Consider the following 23,856-nt stretch of genomic DNA (forward strand, 5'->3'; position numbering starts at 1 on the left):
AAATGGACTGAGAATGGAAAGTATGCCTCTTGTCTTCACAGAGAGAGCTCTTCTTGTCTTGAGAACTAAAAGGGAGAAAGATTACTTTTTTTTTCAAAATAAAAGCTTCCATTCAGACCCTGAAGAGACAGATCAATTCAACTATTTTTATACAAAACCACAAAACCAAGGAAATTGAGAAACTCAAAAGTAAAAGATCTGAGCACCTTAATTAAATGCTGTGTACAGCAGAGGACATACTCTGTCCTGGTCTTTGACAGTCTTTGGGAAGAATACTGCACTCCAGAACAGCATGATCTGCAAACACAGAAACAACTGGAGGTTTGCTTTGCCTTGTATTCTGCCTATTTCAGCTCAAATATTTGGTTTCAGGTCTTCAGATTCGTATTTTTTTCCATTTCAGTACACACTTTGTGTTTGTTTAATCTTATATATAAAGGCTGCACCTTTCAAAGCCTTGAAATAACACCATCCAGTTATTGTCATCATGTCCTTTCCTCAGAGCAGCAGCAGTTTGGCTTTGGGGGAAGTTTTTTTGTTCTTTGATGTTTCCTCAGCAAAAGCAATTTTGCCAGTCCCGCTGCTCCCACCGCTGTTAAAATGCACTACCAGGGCAGCAGACACGGGCTGGTTGGCCTGCTTCTCCCCAGGTCCACTCGCTAGGAAGCAGGGCAAGTACGGCCAGCACCCACTCCATCCCTAAGTGCATTCACGGGCACAGCTATTGTGTGCTCCAAGATTACATTTCTGTGCCGTGAAAGGCTCTATACGGCTGTGCAGGAGTAACAGCAATTTTAAGAGAAAGTTCGCTCCAAGGCAACAGACAGGAACAAAGAACCAGGAGAGCTAAAAGCTGAAGGACTCAATTTATTTTTTTTATCCATTGAACAAATGAATTATTAAATTGAAAGCAATGTTATGGCAACTTTACCAAAGCGGGGGAGTAAGTTCTGAGCACCAAGTTTGAGAGGTTTATCCTCCTTTTATTGAATCCATGTCTGTACATGGAGCTCAGCCATTTGCAGTCAGAAACAAATACAGCCACAGTTATACAACCACTAAATGGAGGGAGAGAAAATCAGACTTTATCCTTGTTCCCAAGTGCAAGTGAAGATTAGCTCAGCTGAGTTTCCTTTCAACTAGCTACAACCTGGCTAACCAAATTGGCAAATCAAACGTGAAAAATAAAGTATGAGCAATGCTGAGAGGAAAACCAATAGATATTCCTGTAGGAAATGCTTATTTTTGCTGTTTACTTTGTCCTCTCAGTGCATGGAAATACAGTGTATTTGAGACTGCTGCTGAAAGTCAAAGGGGAACTAGAAGGTTAAAGTGGCAGCAAATAGGGACAGCAAAAACCAATAACATTTGCAGCATAATATTTTCTCAGTAATGTTGCCAACTGGGCAACAGATGTTGGGATCACTGTAGTGGTGAGCTCTACCATTATACGATGTTATTTACTCTCAGAAGGAATTTGCAACCAAGTGTGGAACAGAGGTAGGCTTGGCACTAAAAAGAGCTACACTTTCCAAAACTAGGCACACGAGGAGCAATTTGGTGGCTGAAGCAGGCCTAATCCCAAGCACAGAGAAGGGCTCATGGCACTTGTAGGTGGCCTGCTCCCAGACAGGGATCACAAGGCTCATGCACTGTCAAGCCATTTCTGCAAGAGATGGCAGAGTACAGTGATGCAGTAATTTATGTGGTTCTTGAGCACAAGGCTGTGAAAACATAATTAGGTAGTCTTTTATCAAATGAAATGATTAAAACTATAAAACAAAATGATGAGGCACTAAATTTAGAAGAAAATTCATTTGATTACCACATCACAGCCGTGATATTTCAGATCATACTGTCAGCTTAATTGGCTACAATTTATGTAGATTTGATAAAACTGTCTGAGCTGTTAATAATGTAGGATGTTGCACTTCATGTACTCAAAAGCAGTTAGCTTTTCTACTCTGATCTAGGCACTCGAAAACTTTTGTGCTGAACATGTTTTGAACCGTGTAAGGTTAGAGAGACTGGAATTACTTATTATTTTGGGTTCCTGACGATGCCTGTCATTACAGTGTTGGAGTGTTCCAGGAATACCTAATGCTGGCAAGACAGTTCCCAGGTACAGAGAAACACCATCGCTCTCATCTCACTCACAACTCTTCAATAGTGGTCAGTACTACCTCTTTCCCGCTCTCCAAACAGTTTCGAATGCCCACGGTTCCCTGGGGCATTACAGTTAGTTCTGCATGGGTTCATATGTGTGTGCCTCGGGGTAAGCACCATTTAAGTCACAGGACCTTCTCTAAATACCAGGATCTGTTCACACAGCAAATAGGTGAAGTTTAAGAGATTCCTGATATGCTGTTCTGAGATTTCCAAGAGGAATACATTCCAGTGGTATTTATCGTTTAATGCTGGAGTTCATTCTTATTACTTCTTAATACACATAGCAGAGATAAACAAGAAAAAGCCTGCTGACTATATCCCATCTTCACACTTCACTGATCCCTCCACAGCTGATATCTTCTGGAGGCTTCCTGCCTATCTGAGCTTCATTTGAGGGAAGTCACCCCAGAAATTGCATCCAGCTCAGGGAATTGACTGAAAAGTTTAGCTCTTACAAAAATCTGTCCTGAACAGCACTGATGGGAACACAAGGGTTTCTATATAAAAGAGCCTGACACTAAAAGTTCAGGATAAAATCAATCAACAGAGTGATCACAGGAAAGTAGTTATCAAATAGCAGTGGTTCTTCTTTTTTTTTTTTAAAAAAAAAAAGGGAGAATTATCAGCTTTCAAACAAAATACTTGGAACTTCCTCCCAGAAACTGACAGTCCTCACTCAAGAATGGAGCAGAGATTTGTGAGACCACATAGCTATCTTGGGAAGTATTTTGTTACTTTAAGGGCATTAATGTTTCAAAGCAAGAGGCTCAATGAAGAAATTTCTTCTGTCTCTGTGTAGAGGATTTTTCATCTCTATGTGTCCGCAAACTCTTCTGAGTATGGTGAAGGTAGAGGAGTAAATAACATGCTCATGTTCTAAAAATTAGCAGATATTTCTTTGAGTTATTACTTTGTGCTTGTCTCTTCCAGTAATAGGAACACTCTGCTTGAAGACACAGTTTGGAAATTTTTCAGTGTTTATTTTGAAGTTTTTAGTCAGTTTTCAAAACCATGAAACACGATCTTTTCCTAACTAGATTAGGTAGAAGCATTTGTTTTTCTTAAGAATAAGCCCTGTTCTTCACTCGGTAAAATCAACCTCCTAATGCATACCTTCAAGCTTTCCTAGGCACCTAGAAAGCAGAGTCTCACCAGTCTGCTTTCCTCCTCACTTCCATCATTCATCAAGAGAATGTGAAGGAAACCTCTCCTTGACTTGCAAAGGCCTGAGGAACGACATGCTGGGGGCTTACCACAGTATTTTGTCCATGGTAGAGAAGAGACTCTCAGTTCTTGACGGACAGCTGCAGGCCATGTTAAAGATAATGAACTAAATTTTTACTTCTGAACACAGAAACTCTGGGAAACAAAACACGAATAACTTCTTTTGCTTGAGGAGATAACATGATTCCAAAGGTTCCTCTAGTATTAAATTATGTCCTGGGGATTCCAGTTTTCTCTTTGAAATGAAATTTCTAGCTCTTCTGTTTTAAAGTCTGAAAGCATGACATAAGTAGACTCAAAAAACCTGGAAGGCAAACCAAAACAACCTTAAACATGCTGTTTAAAAATCCTAAAAACCTTCAACTACCTAGTTTCTTAGAACAATTTTACAAACAGAAGTGACCTGGCAAAACTGATGGCTAGCTGTGAAACACCCTAGTGCTCCTCATCTGGGAGCTCTGAACCAAAGACAGCAGGATGGTGGGAAACTAAGGATAGAAAAACACAAGGAGTACTTTGAAATTAACACAGGCCAAAGAGTGAGTGGGTCTGGGGATGGTCTGTCACTGGACAGCACTGAAAAGAGCCTGGCTCCATCCTCCTTTGCACCCTCCCTTCAGGTACTTATACACTTTGACGAGATCTCCACAAGCCTCTGATTTTTGCAGAAGGGTCCTGTAGAAATCTTGCAGCACGTCGCCCTTCTTTACCCCATTGTTTCTGCTCCAGCTAAGGAGACCTGAGCTCCTGACCTACCTTGGCATCCTCGGGATGTAAAATTTCCTTCTCTCATGTGAAGGCTGGCTACTTGGACTTAACCAACTGAACACGCTTTATTAGAACCGGGGGGCTCTTCCAAGAGCTCACAGCATGTCAGAGTCCCTCTACTAGCAAGGCACTGGATGTGTTTGCTGGACAAAACAGCACTAACTTTGCTTGTTACCATTCAGCAGTTTAACTGTATCCCTCTGGTCCATGTGAGCACAGGAATAAGACACAATCATCAAACAATGTGTCAGAGCAGTGTCATTAGGAGAGACAGATGGCTGAGACGCAGCTGAAGAGCAGTATATAGCACAAAAATGTAATCAAAATCCGCAGTACTCAGTGGACAAAGTTATAGTGCGTGTTTTTAGCCCAGGATAATTGACATTATTTGTAAATAACTAATAGCAACACCAAGGAACATCTTCTAAGCATGAATGTAAGAGCTCTATTTCCTAAGAGACTTCTATTTCTTTTTTCCCTTTCTCATGCTTTCTTCCCAAAGGGATGCCAATCTCAGAGGCTGCTCTACTGACAAGATTCCCCATTTTTCATGAGGCAGGATTCCCAATGTGTTATAGCAGAGGTAATGATGCAAGTAATACAAAGTCTAAGCTGCCCTGGGAAGCTTTTGCCAGCTTTTTAATCTCCTGCCCTCAAAATACAACTTCCTTTATTCTGTAACCTGACAACAGAACTACCGCTCAGCCTCTGCAGTTAAACTACCCTCCCTAGCAGAGTTCCAGATAAAGACAACAGATTATCTACAAGTACCAGTTGCATGGTTTCTCACACCTTGAACAAGGTAGGCAGCCCATCAGGAACAGCCCAGCTACGGCTCAGCAACCTTGTCTGACCAGCTCTGTGTAGAACTGTGGTGGGGATCCTGACAAGCGCTTTCTCCAAACACAACCAGAAAGCAGTGCCAGGAGTGCTGCCTGTACGCTCACAACAGACTTCTTTGTAACCTCCAGGCAGTAAATTTCCCTTTTTGCCTTTTAGGAGTTTCTTCAATAAGTAAGAAAGTCTCCTTCAAGAGGAAAACCCTAGACAACTCTAGCTGAGGGTTTAGGTCCATTAAAACTGAAGTCCAGCATTCAGACTCCACTCCCTTCATGACAAGTTGTAAAAAGTCTTGTTACACAAAACCCCACACTTCGGGACACAAAACGTGACGGGGTACAGAATGGAGAAAGAACCCAAGCATGAGTCGCAGCAGCAATTGGCTGTGATTAATATACACACTCAGGTGATATGCCAGTTTGTGCTCAGTCCCATTTCCAGGTACAACCACCATGGTAGTTATCACCTGAGATATCACAACAATCAGCATTAAATCTCAGCCATAGGAAGATCCGTTTGTCACAAACTGAATACTTCCTACTATTACTTATTCAATAGGACATATATTTAGCTGATTAGTGTGTGCTATCTTGTTACTATTTTATTTCACATACTGTTGCTGTGCAGGTAGAAATGTGCACGTGTGAAGGGTGCAGCAAAAAAAAGGTAGATGAAAGAAAAGGAATCATAACTCATTTTGTATATTAAAACTAGCTGCACCAAACACATTATCTGCAGGTCTGTGGAAGAAAAAAACTTAATAACAAAGGAAGGTATGTTAACCAGTTAATTATAGATGATAGGCCAGCAGCCAGGGATGGCTACAGGACTATCTTAACTGATAAGCACTTTATGTCCTTCAATGGATCCAGCTTCATGACATCTCAATAACTATATCCAGCTTCATGACATCTCAATAACTATATCTCACAAACTGTTGGACTCACAACTACGATCTTAGCAAGTCTACTCATGTTTTCTAATTTGGTGAAAGAGCAAGACCAAAGATATTTAACAGAAGTTCCTCTAAAGTGAAAATTATGTAGTAATAGGTTTGTAAATAATGAACCAACTGTTTTGCATGTTCCTTATTTTTGCTGATGCATTTGCACTCTGTAAAACTGAGCAAGAAAACATGGATCAAAATCAGAACAAAATTTACTATGTTGACTTGCAGTTTACTGAAACTATCCGATGAAAAATGACCATAGCAGAAGAAAGTATTAGAAATCATTGTTTTAGTTGTAAAACCTTTGGTATTTCTGACATATTTATGTATATTTCTAATGCTTTTATGATGTCATGTTATAGGATGACAGCATAATGGAAATTAACCAGGGAATTTATTCTACCAGTTTCAGTGGGTATTTCCTACAGAGTACCACAAGAAATACAAAAATACTAACAAAGGGAAATCCCTCCACAGTGCATATCTGAAGAATTTCCTGTACTGATGTGAGAGAGAATTTCAAAACTGTGAAAGAACGCCCTCATTTATGAGTACGCACTCTCAACAGGCACATTCTGTTGACCAGTCAGTTTACCATTTTTTAGAGAGCATCACATCCAAAGAATAAGTCACCCCTTCTTAAAGATGAAGCAAAGTATCAGGCAGCTGTGAGCATGGATTTCTTGCAAATAAAGATATTCTTTACTGGCTTTGCGTGGTCAGTCATAAAACAAATCACTGACTATATCGTGTTTTATACAAGGGTGCAGGTCATGCCTAAAACAACTGAACTGATAAATGCCCTCTATATGGGACAATCCTTAGATTTAGTATCATTCAAGGCTGCTGGATGTGGCAAGTAATTGATTTACATCTCAATTTTACGTAGAATTTATGCACATGATTAGTTCTGAACCGCAACCAAAATCAAACTCCTAGTCTCAGTGAGTACTGTGCCTGCAGCTCTTCCAGAAACTAAGTTTTCAGTATGATCTGTGACTGTACTATCCAAAATCTAGAAATCGGTGTCACAATCAGAACCTGATAACCCATATAACATTAAAAGAAGGACAAAGATAGAAATGACTTCATAATGACCTCACAGCTTACAAGATGCCCTTCGTTTGGCTGACTGTTCTGTAGAAATCTTTTCTTTAGAGTGAATCTCTGAGCACACCATAAATATTTCTGTCAGACTCTCAGTAAGCTGATTATTTAAAAACTTTTTAAAATGTTGAAAATAGCAATTATCTGAGAATAAATATGGGGTTAAATTTATGACTAAACATCTCTCACAGAGAAAAACCTCTTTAAAGCCTCACATTAAAAATTCATATTTCTCTGGGCACTGCTTTAGTGTGATGACTACAATGTTACATTTTACAAAATGTTAATTTTCCTTTTCCCAAGTTTTCTGAAGAGAAACACTCCATTGTTTCTTTAAAATAACAGGAACATTACAACACAGCAGGGGAAAAGCAAGAAGAAACTAAACACATTTTCCTTCTAAATGGCATATTTATGCTGTACATAAAAATAAGTGTGCACTGAGGCAATTCACTCAGATTATATGCCATTTATTTCAAGATTCCTGGTCCATAGCTCTTCTGTGTTCCCAGAACCCTTTTGTACTGCTTTCTGTTTTCTTCTGTTCTTCATTTATGTTTCGGTGCACTAAATTCCAGTTGATGTTCTTCTACTCAGCTTAGCTCCTCTGCCTCTCTTCAAGACAAAAAGGGCTTGTGTCAATAGGCACAGCCAGCAGTTCAGATGATTACCATGTGACACAACTATCTTTTTCTTGCTGTAGCCAGGTTTTTTTGTATTGAAACTTCTCTATACATTTGAATTTTTACTGTAACTCCCTAATGCATCTTTACTGACTCAGGCTTTTCAAAGAAATTCAGAGGATAACTTCATGGACAGAAATTATCATTAATTACTTTAAGACTCAGAAATTAGAACAACGGAGACTTGTGGGCCTTGTTTGAAATCAGGTGGAAATTATTCTGAAAACTGCGTTGAAGTGCTGAATATTTCCTTTTAAATAAAATAAGCATAGAATCATAGAATAGTTTGGGTTGGAAGAGACCATTAAAGGTCATTTAGTCCAACCCCCCTGCAGGGAGCAGAGACATCTTCAACTTAACCAATTGCTCAGAGCACCATCCAACCTGGCCTTGAAGGTTTCCAGGGATGGAACCACAGCCATTGTTTCACCACCCCACTCTCACTGTAGAAGATTTCTTCCCTATATCTAGACTGAATCTACCCTCTTCTAGTTTAAAACCATCACCCCTTGTCCTATCACAACAGGCCTAGATAAAAATCCTGTCCCCATCTTTCTTGTAGGCCCACTTTAAGTACTGGAGGACCGCAATAAGGTCTTCCCATGGAGCCATCTCTTCTCCAGGCTGAATAGCCCCAACTCTCTCAGCCTTTCCTCATAGAAGAGGTGCTCCAGCGCTCTGATCATTTTAGTGGCCCTCCTCTGGACCTGCTCCAAAGGTCTGTGTCCTTCTTATGCTGAGGGCTCCAGAAATGGATGCAGAACTCCAGGTGGGGTCTCACCACAGCAGAGTAGAAGAGCAGAATCACCTCCCTTATTCTGCTGGCATTGATGAAGATATTAAACAGTTCTGGTCTCAATATGGACCTTTGAGGGACACCACTCGTCACTGATCTCCACCCAGACATTGAGCAAAATAAGATGAAGTATGAGCAGTGGTGCTAATCATAGACCAGTGGCTCAACTCACAGGTGTCTGGTGCTGCTGCAGTGCCTGAGGGTCGCTGCCTCGTCTCCAGCTGCCACTCCAGAGGAGGACAGTTCTCCCCAAGGTCCTATATCATATTTCCAAACCCCGCACAGATACACAGCAAGTCATTGGGTGTCACAAGTTGCACTGAGTACATTTGTCTGATCAAATACATGGAGCCATTAGCATGTCGGTTTTGAATTACAGAAATAAAATAATATTGAATATCTTATGTTAAAAGGAGCTTTTTAAAAATACTGACCTACTTGTCCGTCACTGCAATAAATTTCTTTGCATTGTAATACATTTATTTGTAGTTAGTCTGTACAAACACAAGTCCTGTATTCTGTAAAACTGGAAACGGTGTTTGCAAAGTAAGAAGCTGGTATTTTTAAGCTGGCTTCAGTATTCCTAATAGCTGATTACACTTTTTGTTAGGTCGGTTCATGGGGGCCATATATCATTGGATATAGTCTTCTACCTGCTCCATGTTTGAAATAACAGAGAATTCCAAGGATTATTAGATTTTCTTCTTACATTTTGTCTTTGAAAAGTGAAAGTACTTGGAAAGCCATCTTTTGGCACAAAGAGTTTTCAGCCTGCTTCTCCTACAGCCATGCAAAGAACCTCTCTTTTACTCACCTGTTTGTTCCAGCTACTGTTCAGCTTTGGGGACAAATTTCAGCTCACTCTTTATGTTCTGAATCTCTGACAAGTTGACAGCAGGACCTGGAAGTTTCTTAGCTCCTGGGAGATGTTTCTTGTCTTTCTCCTCCTCTGTCAAAGCAGGAGCACTCTGCACAAAAGGATATCAGTGACCTTACTGCCACAATAGCAATCTCTCGAACATGAGCATAGGTAATTTAGTTGAGAAACAGGAAAGGATGTTTTTATACTAAATATAATCCTAATGGAAAGGGGGGGGGGGAGAAAGACATAGGTTATTTTGTTGATTGTTGTGTAAAATGTCTAAAAATATACTGAAAAAAATGCAGGTGCTCAGTGCAGAGGAATGTGGATCTTTTGGTAAATGAGTAAGAATTTAAGAATTTACAGTGTCAGACCATTAGCGGAAAACTAACTGAGCAGAGCATTAAAGGCAACTCCCAGGTCCTTCACATTTTAGGGAAAAAAAGAGGGAAAAAAAATTTTTATCATCTAATTTCTTTCAGAGTCTCATAGTTGCTGGCCAGGTGGGGAGGAAAACCAGCACGCATTTCTGCAGCCCTGGAGAAGAGATATGATACTAGGTTATGGACCCCGAAATCTCAGTCCAAGCTCAGTTCGAGGTGATTTTTAATTTTTCTTAACTGCAGTTGCAAGACCAGAAAGGGTCTTGTCATTTTATGTTTGAATTAGGGTAGTGTCTGACAGCTATTTTGCTGACACTGTAAAACTTCAGGCTAAATAACAGCACTTACACAATAGCAAGCATCTCAGCTAATTTCCCGATGGACCACAATATTTCAGCCCTTGGTACTTCCATGGCTGTACTATTGCTCCTAGGTGGGGTAGAGCATGTATTTTAGACAATTTCTATTCTAGGCTGAGCAAGGTTTTGAAGGAGTAGTTTTCCAGTAAGGATTTTAAGGTTCATCCAGCCTGTTCTGTTATTTTATAAAGCTGGCATAGAGGGGGAATCATGTAGGTTTAGAGATGAATTAATATTTCACTGCAAATAATTTCACAATGAAATTATTTTTTCTTTTTTGATTAGTTTGTGAATGTCCTCTTCGGATGGGCTTTTTGGAGTTAATTCAGTATTTGGATTAATTAGTCACCCTTTCTGGAAAGGTGTCTTGACCTTGAACAGTCAATTCTTAATATTTGACTTAATTTTTAAAATTACAAAGTTATCTGACAAATATTATTGGTCAGTAAACCCCTCTTTTTTTCAGTTGACTAATGGACCACATGCTAATGAGGAAGCAGAATTTTTGCAATGCCAAATAGCAAATAAACAAGGAATTTTATAAAACTGACATTTTCTTCCTATCTGATCTTTAAGCCACATGGTTATGTTGTTTCCTTTGACAGTTTACTTGCACAGTTACCTAACCTGAATAATCATTAAAAACTACCATCCCCCAAACCCCGATAGCACATACTGTGTTAAAAACACTATTTAAAGTCATCTACAATACCATTCCTTCTCATGGTACAAACGGTGCAAACTTTGACCATGTTTTGGAGACTTGGTGTCCCATAAATCGACGATAGCTTTCCCTGCTAATCTCAGGTGTGCGCTATTTATGACTGCAGCCCTCCCTATATCACCCACTGTGTGTGCAATGCACAGCTGAGATCAGACCTTGGCCTTCAGTTTTATTGAAGGAAGTCTGAAGAGTGATTTAGATATATGACAAGAGTTAACAAATACCTACATGGAAATGCTCTGACTGAAGAAGAATTATTTTCTGAAATTCCCACCCCTCATTTGTTTCGCATGTTAACATGTCTGCTCCACTGACCTTCAAAAATACGTGTTCCCTTCTGACTCCACCATCCCTTTGAGCAAGACCCATGTTTCACTCATCTCCTTTGCCAAGGTTTTAAAATATAGTGAAAAATGCTAAGCACTGTTAGCAAAAGTTGTATTTGTCTAAAGCTGATCTAAGGTATCATGGGCCATATTGCAAAACTTAACAAGATGAGAAAGCTGCAAAGATAAGTCCACTGGTAACGTTTTTCTTCTATTGATATTACAAGTTCTGTTTCTGCAGTCTTTACTCCCTTTGCTTTGGTTGCATATTGACTATAAAACCAGGGCCAAGAACTTTCATTCCATAATGTCTGTCTCATATACAATATTCACATAACTGAGATGCAAAGTAATATTCAACTACCCAACCAAATCTTATTATCAGCACTATTAATTTATTTTATTTCTCAAATACTACCAGAATTCACACATGCTATATTAGTTGCTGCTTAATAACATGCATCCATTCACCAGTTTAATTACTGCAGAGAGAATATACTTTGATTTTTTTCCAGGGAAGAAAGCCACAATATGTGTTCAAGGTCACTTTGTATGTTTGGTTTTGGCTTTTTAAAAACTTCTTAAGAGTTAAGTCAGCCTGAGTTTGATTTCTTCAGGAAAGTTCTCTGTAAACAGAGCACTATTTATATCAAATATGTTGAAATTCAGAAAATAATCTGTCTGACTGCGACAGACAACTGTATATCCAGGAAGCCATAAGCACCCATCTTTACTTGTGTTTTTTTCTTGTTTGGAGCGTCTACCACTACCTTTTGCTCCACCACTGGTTTTAGTTCTTATTTATTATAAAAGTTCATGGTACATAAAATGCTTTAATATAATCCAGAAATACAATATCTGTGTTTAATCTTAACCTTTGTGATCAATGTTGGTTAAGGTATAAACTAGATTTTATATTCACAGTTCAGTGTTAAATACTCCCAGTATAATACAAGCAGGAATACACAGAACTCAATCTAAAATGGTGCATTTTCACCCCTATGCAGGTAAATGGGTTCACAATTTCTGTTTTTAATTTGCAAGTGTCTTCACATTCAATTTTTCCTTGTTGATAAATATTCCAAAAAGTGTCAGGTTTGAAAACCTGTTCCAATATTGTTAAGCTGTAACAATAAATCACACCGTGGGGCAGCAGGTAGCATATCCCTCCAAAGCCTTGCTATAACTTTTCCTGCTGTGTCCTGTCAAATCCTGTCTACATAAATACTGCTGGTGAAATCCTGGTTCTCTTTCCTGGCAGCAGATATCATCCTGCTATTGAAGAAAAGTTATGCACCTTTGAAACAGTTTAAATTCCTGTAGGTGCCTTGGCATCTAAACCAGAACTATGTATATACGAAGTATTTAGTAGGTGGCCATTTATCTCCATGAATGATCAGTACCTGTTCAGCTGTGGTACCTAAGATCAGCATGCAGTGCTATAAGACTGATTAAAAGGCTTTCTTCCATCAACAGCAGGGATTCCCCTGGGAAGAAAATAAAAATCTCCTTTCTTTCTTACCTCTTCCACTTCTTCAGGTGTAAGCTCTTTTCTTTTATGAGGGTGGCCTGCACCAGGTCGAAATGCTCCCATTGGGATGTTAATATTAGCCTGTGAGAAGGAAATTATGACGCATATAATAGCGACTGATAAATAAACATACAGTTGGTAAATGGCAAAACTCAAAAAGGGTGGGACAAGTTTACAGACATTATCATGGTTTTTGAGCACTTATGCCTTCAATGTATGCATCATCACATCACTCCTGTGGGAAAGAGAAGTGCTTTCATCTCCATTTTAAAGATGGAAAGTGAAAAAACAAAGCTACTTAGAAAGCTTTTGAAGTTTGGCATTTTAGTCTAATGCTCCCTGATTTCATTGGACTTTAAACGAATAAGTACTAGACACCAAAGCATCTTCAGGCATCTGTGTCTGCTTCCATTTGGTCAAGGTCAAACAGAAAGTAAGCGCCAGAATCAGCATTTAAGTGTAAATCACCCAAATCCTACAATGACACCCAAACCCCTGGACCACCCTCCGTTCCCCAGCAACACCAGTTCTCACCTCATTTAATCACAGGTAGTCAGGAAGGAAAGCCCGCCTTGAGCTAACTTCAGCCATGAGTGTTTAAAACGTGATTTTACTGACAAAATTTGCCCACAGGTGCTACAAACTGCAAATGTAATGCCCTCGTCCTAGAAATATGCCTCTCGTTTGCACAGTGGACATGTGGGGAGAGTCAGGAAGGCTTTCTGACTCTCCAGCCCCTGCTGGGTTTTGCCCGGCCGCCCCAGCCCCATCTGCAGCAGGGGCTCGTGGGTCGGAGCAGGCTGAGCCAGCTCCAATGCTGGACAGACCGCTAGCCCCCGGCTTTGGCAAACTCCCTCCAGAACGATACCCACATGACTGTATCGATCTGATTTGTTATCTGTGGCAGAAAGCCAGTAGCTATAACATAAATGTAGCTTATAATGGATACCTTGAAAGTAAAGATTTTTGAGAAAAGAACGGGAGGAAACATTGCTTAGGAAAGAGTAGCTAAAATGTATCTATTTCCCAATGTGCCCCAGCCTGGATTATTTTAAAAGTCAAATGGCGTGATCAACTAAATGCACAACTTATACTTATTCTTATCTCGTGATCTCAGAAGAGAATCTGGTCCTAGGAAATGTCATCAAAATATCATGACTCCCACTGGTAAAACCAGGGGGTGAATTGGTAATGTTACGGAGCGGAAGCGGAGAGCCTTCCAACAGCGAGCTGTGTTACTGTAGTTTACCATCTGACTGATTTGCATTAAATGAAGATGAATAATCCCATCCTTCTGCTCAGATCGTGGTCTTGCAGATCATGGCCCAGGTTGAGTCAGCACAGGAAAACAACCCACTGTTTTCAGTAACAACAACTGTTCTGACAGCTGTAATCAAACATCGAGCAAATTAAAAATCCATTTGCCAAGAAATGAGCACCTTTCTCTTTATTCTATTTATCTGTTTCCCTTTATTTTATTTATGCAAGATGATGCTGCCATTTCAGTGGGTCTGGCAAATGTCTGAAGGGCCATGTACTTCACAGACCACTGGGTCTTCATTTCATAATGGTTTTTCACTAAGCATTAGTTCAGGTATCGTGAAACCTTTCATCTGTACTTCCTAAGTTCCCAGGAGACAGGGCATTTTCAGCCTCGTAATACTTAACCCATTATTTCATTTAGGAGTGGAAAAAAACAGCTTTGCTATTTTTAATTTTAAGCATCTCCCCTGCCAGGCTCTGGTACCTGCAGGCATCTTATTTTTTTGGAATAAAACACTTCTCTGCACTTTACAGCTAGCGTGGTCATACAAGTTCACAGAACTGAAACATTGAGAGTTCTTTCTCCTGTTGGTGCTCATTCTGAACTCAGGCATTCCTTCCCCTTGGAGTCAGTAAAAGCAGAAGCCAGCCTCCCGCAGCCACCCAGGGCATACCACAACACGGTAACTCTGATACCCAGCCCTCACATTTCCTGCTGAGATTGACAGACCAACTGTGACTAAAAATGTTTCAGGAAACAAAAATGAACTACTAAGTGCCAGACTGCTAATTAAATTAAATAAACCGTTCTTTGGTCTGCTTCAGCATTTTCACAGTAATCTGTGTCACACGAAAGCGGTTTGAGCTGTTTCATCTGCAATGAGTGCATTCATATCAGAGTTTGGACGAGATGTACGCAGACTTGAAGTACTAACTTGGTAACACAAGCAGCCTTTAAGACATCGTTTAACACTGCCTGGATCTGATAACATGTACTATAAATTAAAATACTTCTGATATGAAATGAAAGTATGACTGATTTCTGAGCAGCTCCTGACCAGAGGTATCAGACTCCTGAGCTGTAAAGCCCCTCCTGCAGATGAGCAGCCATGTAATGGGTGAACAGCAGACAAAATTCTGTATGCTAGTGTAGCTCTGTAAGTACTGTGTTGTGCTGCAATCAGCATGAATTTCCAGTTTGGTTTTTAAAATATCTTTTGGGACTCTTTGACAGGTCATGGCAGTCAGGTGAAGTGCCTGGTGACTGGAAGAAGGGAAACGTTGTGCCCATTTTTAAAACAAGGTAGGAAGGAGGACCCTGGGAACTACCGACCTGTCAGCCTCACCTCTGTGCCTGGGAAGATCATGGAACAGATCCTCCTAGAAGCTCTGCTAAGGCACATGGAGGACAGGGAGGTGATTTGAGACAGCCAGCATGGCTTCACCAAGGGCAAGTCCTGCCTGACCAACATAGTGGCTTTCTGTGATGGTGTGACTAGATTGGTGGACAAGGGAAGAGCTATGGATTTGATCTACCTGAACTTCTGTAAGGCCTTCGACACAGTCCCTCACAACCTCCTTCTCTCTAAATTGGGGAGATACGGATTCGATGGGTGGACTGTTGAGTGGAGGAGGAATTGGTTGGAAGGTCGCAGCCAGAAGGTTGTGGTCAACGGCTCGATGTCCAAATGTATGCTAGTGACAAGTGGTGTCCCTCAGAGGTCCACATTGGGACTGGTGCTGTTTAATATCTTCATCAATGACATAGACAGTAAGATCGCACACACCCTCAGCAAGTTTGCAGATGACACCAAGCTGAGTAGTGCAGTTGACACACCAAAAGGACGGGATGCCATCCAGAGGGACCTGGACAAGCTCGAGAAGTGAGCCTGTGTGAACCTCATGAGGTTCAACAAGGCCAAGTGCAAGGTCCTGCACGTGGGTCAGGGCAACCCCCTGTATCAATACAGGCTGGGGAATGAAGGGATTGAGAGCAGCCCCGCCGAGAAGGACTTGGGGGTACTGGTGGATGAAAAGCTTGACATGAGCCAACAATGTGCACTCATAGCCCAGAAGGCCAGCCATATCCTGGGCTGCATCAAGAGATGCACGGCCAGCAGGTCGAGAGAGGTGATTATGACCCTCTACTATGCTCTGCTGAGACCCCACCTGGAGTCCTGCGTCCAGCTCTGGAGTCCTCAGCATGAGAAAGACATGGATGTGTTGGAGCAGGTCCAGAGGAGTGCCACAAAAATGATCAGAGGGCTGGAGCACCTCTGCTATGAGGAAAGGTTGAGAGAGTTGGGCCTGTTCAGCCTGGAGAAGAGATGGCTCCGTGGAGACCTTTTAGCAGACTTTTAGTACCTGAAGGGGGCCTATAGCAAAGATGGGGGAAATCTTTTTAGCAAGGTGTGTTGTGACAGGACAAGGAGTAATGGCCTTAAACTAAGGGAGGGTAGATTCAGATTGGATATAAGGAAGAAATTTTTTACAGTGAGGGTGATGAAACACTGGAATGGGTTGCCCAGAGAGGTGGTGGAGGCCCCATGCCTAGAAACCTTCTATGATTGTATGATTCTTGGGCCACACTACCCAAGTTGCAAAAGGCAAAGGCAGGGACTGGGAGAATGAAGAACCGCCCACTGTAGGAGAAGACCAGGTTCAAGACTGCCTAAGGAACCTGAAGGTGCACAAGTCCATGGGGCCTGATGAGATGCATCAGCAGGTCTTGAGGGAACTGGCGGATGAAGTTGCCAAACCACCCTCCATCATATTTGAGAGGTCGTGGCGGTCTGGGGAGATCCCCACCAACTGGAGAAGGGGCAACATCACCCCCATTTTCAAAAAGGGAAAAAAGGAAGACCTGGGGAACTATAGGCCAGTCAGTCTCACCTCTGTGCCTGGCAAGATGATGGATTAGGTCCTCCTCAAAACCATGCTAAGGCACATGGACAACAAGGAGGTGACTGGGGACGGCCAACATGGCTTCACCAAGTGCAAATCATGCGTGACCAACTTGGTATCCTTCTATGATGGGGTTAAAGCATTGGTGGACAAAGGGCAGGCAACTGACATCATCTATCTGGACTTGTGCAAGGCATTCAACACTGTCCCGCATGATGTGCTTGTCTCTAAATTGGAAGGACATGGATTTGACAGATGGATCACTCGTTGGATAAGGAACTGGCTCGATGGACACACTCAAAGAGTTGCAGTCAACGGCTCAATGTCCAGGTGCAGACCAGTGGTGAGTGGTGTGCCTCAGGGGTCGGTACTGGGGCCAGTGCGGTTTAGTATCTTTGTCAGCGACATGGGCAGTGGGACTGAGTGCATCCTCAGCAAGTTTGCCAACGACGCCAAGCTGTGTGGTGTGGTTGATACGCTGGAGGGAAGGGATGCCATTCAGAGGGACCTTGACAGGCTGGAGAGGTGGGCCTCAGTGAACCGCATGAAGTTCAACAAGGCCAAGGGCAAGGTCCTGCACGTAGGTCAGGGCAATCCCAAACACAAGTACAGGCTGGGCGGAGAGTGGCTCGAGAGCAGCCTGGAGGAGAAGGACTTGGGGGTACTGGTGGACGAGAAGCTCAACATGAGCCAGCAATGTGCACTTGCAGCACAGAAAGCCAACCGTATCCCGGGCTACATCAAGAGAAGCATGGCCAGCAGGTTGAGGGAGCTGATTCTGCCCCTTTACTCTGCTCTCGTGAGACCCCACCTGGAGTCCTGCGTCCAGCTCTGGAGCCCCCAACATAAGAAGAACATGGATGTGTTGGAGTGGGTCCAGAGGAGGGCCACGAAGATGATCAGAGGGCTGGAACACCTCTTCTATGAGGACAGGCTAAAAGAGTTCGGGCTGTTCAGCCTGGAGAAGAGAAGGCTAGTTGGAGGCCTGTAACTAGTGGTGTCCCCCAGGGGTCAGTACTGGGCCCAGTCTTGTTCAACTTCATCATCATCTTCATCAATGACCTGGATGAAGAGTTAGAGTGCACCCTCAGCAAGTTTGCTGATGATACTAAACTGGGAAGAGTGGTGGATACACCAGAAGGCTGTGCTGCCATTCAGCGAGACCTGAACAGGCTGGAGAGTTGGGCAGAGAGGAACTTGATGAGGTTCAACAAGGGCAGGTGCAGGGTCCTGCACCTGGGGACGAACAACCCCATGCATCAGTACAGGCTCGGGACAGACCTGCTGGAGAGCAGCTCTGCAGAGAGCGACCTGGGTGTGCTAGTGGAGGACAGGTTGACCATGAGCCAGCAGTGTGCCCTGGCAACCAAAAAAGCCAATGGGATCCTGGGATGCACCAAGCGGAGTGTGGCCAGCAGGTCGAGGGAGGTTCTCCTCCCCCTCTACTCTGCCCTTGTGAGGCCCCATCTGGAGTACTCTGTCCAGTTCTGGGCTCCCCACTTCAAGAAAGATGAGGAACTACTGGAAAGAGTCCAGTGGAGGGCTACGAGGATGATGAGGGGACTGGACCATCTCTCCTGTGAGGAAAGGCTGAGGGAGCTGGGCTTGTTGAGCCTCAAGAAGAGAAGGCTGCGAGGGGACCTAACAAATGCTTATAAATATCTGAAGGGTGGGTGTCAGGAGGATGGGGCCAGACTCTTTGCAGTGGTGCCCGGTGACAGGACAAGGGGCAACAGTCACAAACTGAAGCAGAGGAAGTTCCATCTGAACATGAGGAAGAATGTCTTCCCTTTGAGGGTGATGGAGCACTGGAACAGGCTGCCCAGGGAGGTTGTGGAGTCTCCTTCTCTGGAGATATTCAAGACCCACCTGGACAAGGTCCTGTGCAGCCTGCTGTAGGTGACCCTGCTTCGGCAGGGGGGTTGGACTAGATGACCCACAGATGTCCCTTCCAACCCCTACCATTCTGTGATTCTGTGATTCTGTGATTCTGTGACCTTATAGCAGCCTTCCAGTACCTGAAAGGGGCCTACAGGAAGGATGGAGAGGGACTTTTCACAAGGGTGTGTAGTGATAGGACAAGGGGGAATGGTTCTAAACTATAAGAGGGCAGATTTAGATCAGATATTAGGAAGAAATTATTCACCATGAGGGTGGTGAGGCACTGGAACAGGTTGCCCGGAGAAGTTGTGGATGTCCCCTCCCTGGAAGTGTTCAACGCCAGGTTGGATGGAGCTCTGGGCAACCTGGTCTAGTGGAAGATGCCCCTGATCATGGCAGGGGGGTTGGAACCAGATGATCTTTAAGGTCTCTTCCAACCCAAATCATTCTATGATTCTATGATTCTATAATTCTCTTGTCACCTGTTTGCTAGGACAGAGACAGGAGTCTCAGTGATCTTTTCCTCCCTTGCTGCCCACCCAGTGAAATGCTAAACAGGAAATACTTTGTTCCAAACTCCTGAAATCCTAAATTGTAATTGCTTTGGACAGACTTTCTAGGCGTCCTTATTATTTTTAATCATACTAATTAATAAAACTATTGGGTTTGCAGCTTCCTTTGTTTTTGGAAGGTGCCTACCGTATTTTGGATGTCACTGCAGTTTTAATAATCAGTGGGTATGCATACTGATGTACTAGACTAAGGCCTACCTGAAGAGATCAAAGAAAAAATATCTGCAAGCATGACATACAACATATATTGCTGGTTTGACTCAACTAAAATGGTTTTTAGAGATGTGTTTGTGCTCTTATTTCTGTTTACTGGAGACAGGACATCCAGATCAGGAACTGCTGGGTCTTGAATTACCAGCAGCCCTGCATGAGTTGATGACTGTTACGAGTAAGTTTTCCACAGCATCACAGCCATTCCTAGCTGTCCAGAAGGACAAAAGAATAAGCTGGAAAGCCAGTTCAGTAGAAACGTATTCGATTTAAAAAGAGAAAAAAAAAGAACTACAGAGAAAACAGAATGTAATTCAGAAAAAAAACAACCAGGAAACCCCTCACCCTTACCTCTGAGGAAAGCCGAGAGCGGTGTTTGTGGGTAGAATGATTGTCAGCCAGAGCTATACACAGTGTTTTACACACAGAGAGGAGGGGACCAGCAATGAATGTTACCAGGAATTAACGTTACTTCGATCCTCTATCATCTCAAACTACTCTGGTCTTCTATTGCTCCAAACTACTCTCAGGAATCAGTTTCTGCCTTTAACTCTCCCACATTTGTATTTAGTGGCTGTTGGCAAGTGAAGACTTCAGCATACATCTCACATCGTCAGCAAGAAGCCACTTCTGATACAGAGTATCATGAAATATTTTAGTTAGTAAAGCTTCATTAAATTTCCATCACTGCAGTACGATGTATATTCTCCAGGGGATGATGGTCCTACTATAATAGCATATAATAGCAAATGATCATAATATATGAATCACAATACATAAAAGTAATGTGACATTTTGAGTCATGGTTCCTAGACTGCTCAAAGTGTAATAGGCATCCATTCAAGTGCAAGTCTCCCTGCCGGAGCAACCTTTGACACAATGTTTAACAGATTTATTAAGTTTGTGCCGTAATTTTCTTCATGATTCAAATTACATTTGCAAAAATTAAAGTTTCTTAAAATATTAAACTTACTGCTTAAACTTCATGGACTTTTTAAATGGACAAACTAGGAAGTATTCTTTTTACTTTTAGAAGTTGGAAAGTCATCTTAAAAACAAAAAGGAGCTTATAAATACTTCTTTAAGGAAAAAGTAAACCAAATTAATTCCTTAAAAATGTTTGTGTGTGCCTACGGAGTTTAAATGCAAAATGTAAATACTTCTGAGTTATAAATTATCTACATGTTTTCATTAATCATACAAATATTTCCATAGTCACTGTAAAAGTGGGATGAAAATTTGAACTCCGTGAAATCAATGGCAAACTTCTGCTAATTTCAACTGAATTAGAGTACAGTAGTTTGCATGTCTGTTCCAGTAGAGCTGATGATGATAAAGAGAATTAGCATTTTTACAGTGCCTTGCAACTTCAGTATGCTGTCTAGCCACCGGGTAATTAATCTTCTTGATACTCCAGTCCATTGAGTTAGTATTATATTGAGGAAACAGAGGACAGATCAGACTTTAGAAATTCCATTTTGTTTTTCTTACGTAATTTCAAGGGAACCTGAACTTCTGGCAAAATTTGATTGCAAGTGCATTTTACAAAATGCATGAGAATTCTGTAAAATTCTGCAGTTCATGAGGTATTTCAGCCTTTTGACCGAAGAATCAGTGATAGCATGAGCTAAATACATTCTTCGTGATGCTACTTCATGATGATGTTGGGATAATTCTCCAGCTGTTTCTTTTACAAGTGTGCAAAAACCAGTTTCATCCTCACAAGCATATATCATTTGAGGAGGTATGTGACATACAAGAATTTTTTAAATGACAACATTTCTCTCATTTTCCTTTGGCTTTTAAACAAAATGATTCTTCAACAAATATTGGAAGATGTGGGGTGTTTTTCCTACAGGAATGCAGACATCAAAAACTTCACAATATCTATGTCATCTTTTTAGCCTATAATTCTTCCAGCATTATATTAACTCTGGAAAATCTAATAGTCTCAAGAATTAGTTTTACTCATAATGCTGATCAGTTATGCAGAAGTAGCACTGTGTTTCGCTTAGCTGATCCACCAATGGGCATAACCTAATACTAGAAAGACCATGAAAGCAAGTGATCAACCAGCCTATCTGACCCAGTTTTTTACCAGCTCAGATCAGAAGATTCTCTTCAGATCATAAGATTCTCTTCAGATCATGCTTTTTCAGTGCTTTCATTTCTACCAAGCTTTTCATTTTAAAAGAATAATCCCCAGTAAGCACTTCCGTAGTGTTTTGTCCAAGCCAAAATGCAGTTTGCCAAGCAATGGAGGTTGAGATTTATTATTATATTAGAAACATAAATACCGTCTCTTACCTGAATGGCTTTGACATGTGACGCTGGCTGCTTTGACATTTTTAAGACAGAGGCTTATCCCTGGAAGCAAAATGGGAAAGTGTTACAGGCTCTGACATCCTGATAGCTAAGGGAGATAAGCTAGAATTTAACCCGTACTGCCTCTTGACAGGCATCCATTTCATCTGCCCAGCTCCTGTTTCCATCTCCTTTTCAGAGTTGCTTAGTTATTCCTTCTGAATATCAGAAGGAGACGGAACACCTGAGCTTCTCCAATTAATCTTTCATAGCCACAAATGGAGCTACCTCTTTCACATTAAAAACAATAATGAGTAGAGATAAGGAATCACTCAAACCTTAATGGCATTGTAAAATGAGTAAGAATTAAGGGAAGCACTTGAGGATAAACAATGTATGATTATCCCTGACATAGTATGTACGTGGGAATTCTTAGAACTCTCAGTTTAAATCTTCTTTCAAATAAAACATAACTTGCTACATAACTTTGATAAATGCAGACATAACTTTTTTCTGACTTGCAAATCCTTGCAAATTTTTAATGCCCATAGACTGAAAATGATCAAGATGGTCAAACTGTAAAGTTTTCTTTGCCAATTGCTATGGCACAAAGTAGCCCTTCTTGAAAGTTTTAAATTATATAGATTAATCTTTAGCAATAACATAAAAAACAACAGAGTTTTCCATATAATTTTATGCAGGTAGAGAAATACGGACTGATACAGTATTAATACAAAATAATGAAGGGATATACACCAAAGTCAAAATATTCAGTAAAGGTGAAAAAAAAAAAAGCCAAAACAAGCATGAAATTTCAGTATCAGATTAACTGAAACATCATCTCAGCCTTTTGTTCTTTCACTGAGAATTAAGATTTTAACTCGACTTGAGCTTCATCGAAGTCTGGTTATTTAAATATTATAATACAAAATAATATAGTAATACTAAAAGGTCAGAAATCAGTTCACCAGAGAACTCACTGATCACAGCCAAACTACAGCATATTTTTGCTACTATATTTAGCCTGAGACGAGAAGGAAAATTTTGAGAAAAGTAATAAATGACGTAGGAGAGAACAGTAGAAATATACTGAGAAATCAAAAGGGGGTCAAAGGCTTTGGTATTCCAAAGAGTATAACTGTCGTGTGGAGGTGGTATCAAAGAAAAGTGTAGATGAGTTGTAGGTTAGCTTCAGCCTGGAATATCAGCCTGAAATTGTATCACTGGAGCTGCATGGAAGACTTGTTCTTGCGCGTCCTCACATCAGCTTTAAGTCTGTGTATAATGCTGAGCAGAACTTAAAGTAGGAATGACCTGCCATTAGAGGTCTCTCTGATCGCAGTTTCAGCTGTAAAGAGTGCTGTTCAAACCAACACAGCGTTAAGTCAGAGGACATCATCTTCATATGTTGCTTTGAGTTTAAATTGCTTCCACTAAATCAGTAAATCAGAAAAAAATCCCACCGTGCAAAATAATAGCAGCACTCTTCCAGTGAGTTTTATATTGTGGTTTTACATTTACATTTACAATCTTAAAATCAGAGGTAGTTTTAAAAACTTCAGAATTCACTTTGGGGGATGAAATCTTGGCTACTGAAGTTCATGACAAAATTTGTACAGATTTCTAAAAGCCAATGTGATTTACTGCACTCTCTCTTTTTCCTTTTTTAAAATCTTTATTATGCATAGAAATAACTGTGCTGTTAACCAGTGGTTGTATTCGAAAGACAAATACAAAACAATTCCCCACTTTATTGGAAAGACAGGACTCATAATACAGAAAAGTTTAATTAATTTCACTTATCATCTTCTCTTTCTAATCAGAATGAAAAATGGAAACAAAAACACAGGAAATTAAAGCATTTAAAAACACCTTGGATCTACTTTCTAAATACTGTGACAAAGAAATTCATGCTAAGATGTACTTCTGCATCCTGCATGCCTGTGCATTGCAAAAACACTGATACACACTTCTTGGGCCACCCAGAGCCAACAGGGCAAG

The 23,856-nt window shown here is 41.2% G+C and overlaps 1 protein-coding gene across 5 annotated transcripts in view; it reads right to left on the reverse strand.

The window, feature by feature from the left end:
- Positions 1-23,856, reverse strand: part of SMPX (small muscle protein X-linked) — a 45,429-nt gene that overhangs the window by 19,788 nt on the left and 1,785 nt on the right. For 4 of the 5 annotated variants that reach the window (XR_012764961.1, XM_009942223.2, XM_075429587.1 and 1 more), the window contains exons 2-4: positions 21,859-21,918; positions 12,713-12,802; positions 9,351-9,504 (exon numbers count right to left, since the gene is read on the reverse strand). Coding sequence is in view for 4 of the 5 variants with exons in the window: in XM_009942223.2 (XP_009940525.1) it covers positions 9,364-9,504; positions 12,713-12,802; positions 21,859-21,897 (270 nt within the window). In the remaining variant the exon portion in view is untranslated. Of the gene's footprint in view, positions 1-878; positions 3,698-9,350; positions 9,505-12,712; positions 12,803-21,858; positions 21,919-23,856 lie in introns of those variants that run through there. The other variant, XM_075429604.1, reaches the window with a different exon arrangement.

Source organism: Opisthocomus hoazin, chromosome 1, assembly GCF_030867145.1.
Source record: "Opisthocomus hoazin isolate bOpiHoa1 chromosome 1, bOpiHoa1.hap1, whole genome shotgun sequence".
In the NCBI taxonomy this organism is placed as follows: Eukaryota; Metazoa; Chordata; class Aves; order Opisthocomiformes; family Opisthocomidae; genus Opisthocomus; species Opisthocomus hoazin.